This window comes from Aplysia californica, unplaced genomic scaffold, assembly GCF_000002075.1.
Source record: "Aplysia californica isolate F4 #8 unplaced genomic scaffold, AplCal3.0 scaffold00590, whole genome shotgun sequence".
Taxonomy (NCBI): domain Eukaryota; kingdom Metazoa; phylum Mollusca; class Gastropoda; order Aplysiida; family Aplysiidae; genus Aplysia; species Aplysia californica.
In genome coordinates, this window is record NW_004797860.1 from 508,463 (window position 1) to 509,255 (window position 793).

Sequence of the window (793 nt, forward strand, 5' to 3'; positions counted from 1 at the left end):
TACTCTAACCATCGGCACTTATATGATTTAATCGTGTTGCGAATGCCGTAAAACGCTTTCTAAAGCGAAAAAAAAATCTTTGCTCAAGCTCAGTCTATTTATGAGTCCACTTACCATTAACGAGAACACTCACCATTGAGAACACTCACCATTAACGAGAACACTCACCATTAACGAGAACTCTCACCATTAACGAGAACACTCACTATTAACGAGAACTCTCACCATTAACGAGAATAACGAGAACTCTCACCATTAATGAGAATAACGAGAACTCTCACCATGAACGAGAACTCTCACCATTAACAAGAACACTTCCCGTTGTGTTTCCAGAGTGAACCGGAGACGGCCAAGAACTTGGTTCACCTCATCTCGGAGGCTGAAGGGGAGTACCAGCGAGCTCTTTCAGAAAACTACCAGACAATGTCTGACACCACCTTCAAGGCCCTCCGTCGCCAGCTGCCTGTCACACGCTCCAGGATAGACTGGAACAAAATTTTGGGATACAAGATCGGTGGCGACTTGAAGAGTAATAAAGGCGAACAGTATGATTGAATGTACTTGTACTTTGAATTATGGTTCAATTTCTTTCCGTGAACTCTGTTGATTTCAGGAGGTATGGTTTTGGAATGTCTTGTCTTTTCTGTCATATTTGAGATGCATTCATGTTTGACTTGGCAGGGGATCCTCACAGCCGATGTATTGCTTCATTTTTGTTGTCTTCTGTCCTTTTCCCCTCCACTCCATCTATAGGCATGAACATAATTAGCTTTGTCACGTCTCACTGCTGTCA

The 793-nt window shown here is 42.9% G+C and overlaps 1 protein-coding gene across 1 annotated transcript in view; it reads left to right on the forward strand.

Annotated features, from left to right (window-relative positions):
• The window catches only part of LOC101847214 (F-actin-capping protein subunit alpha), a 16,277-nt gene extending 15,711 nt beyond the window's left edge, over positions 1-566 (forward strand). The window contains exon 9 of the mRNA XM_005107295.3: positions 334-566. Within this exon, the coding sequence (XP_005107352.1) occupies positions 334-555 (222 nt within the window). The 3' untranslated portion in view covers positions 556-566. The remainder of the gene's footprint in view (positions 1-333) is intronic.
• Positions 567-793: the final 227 nt, after the last annotated feature.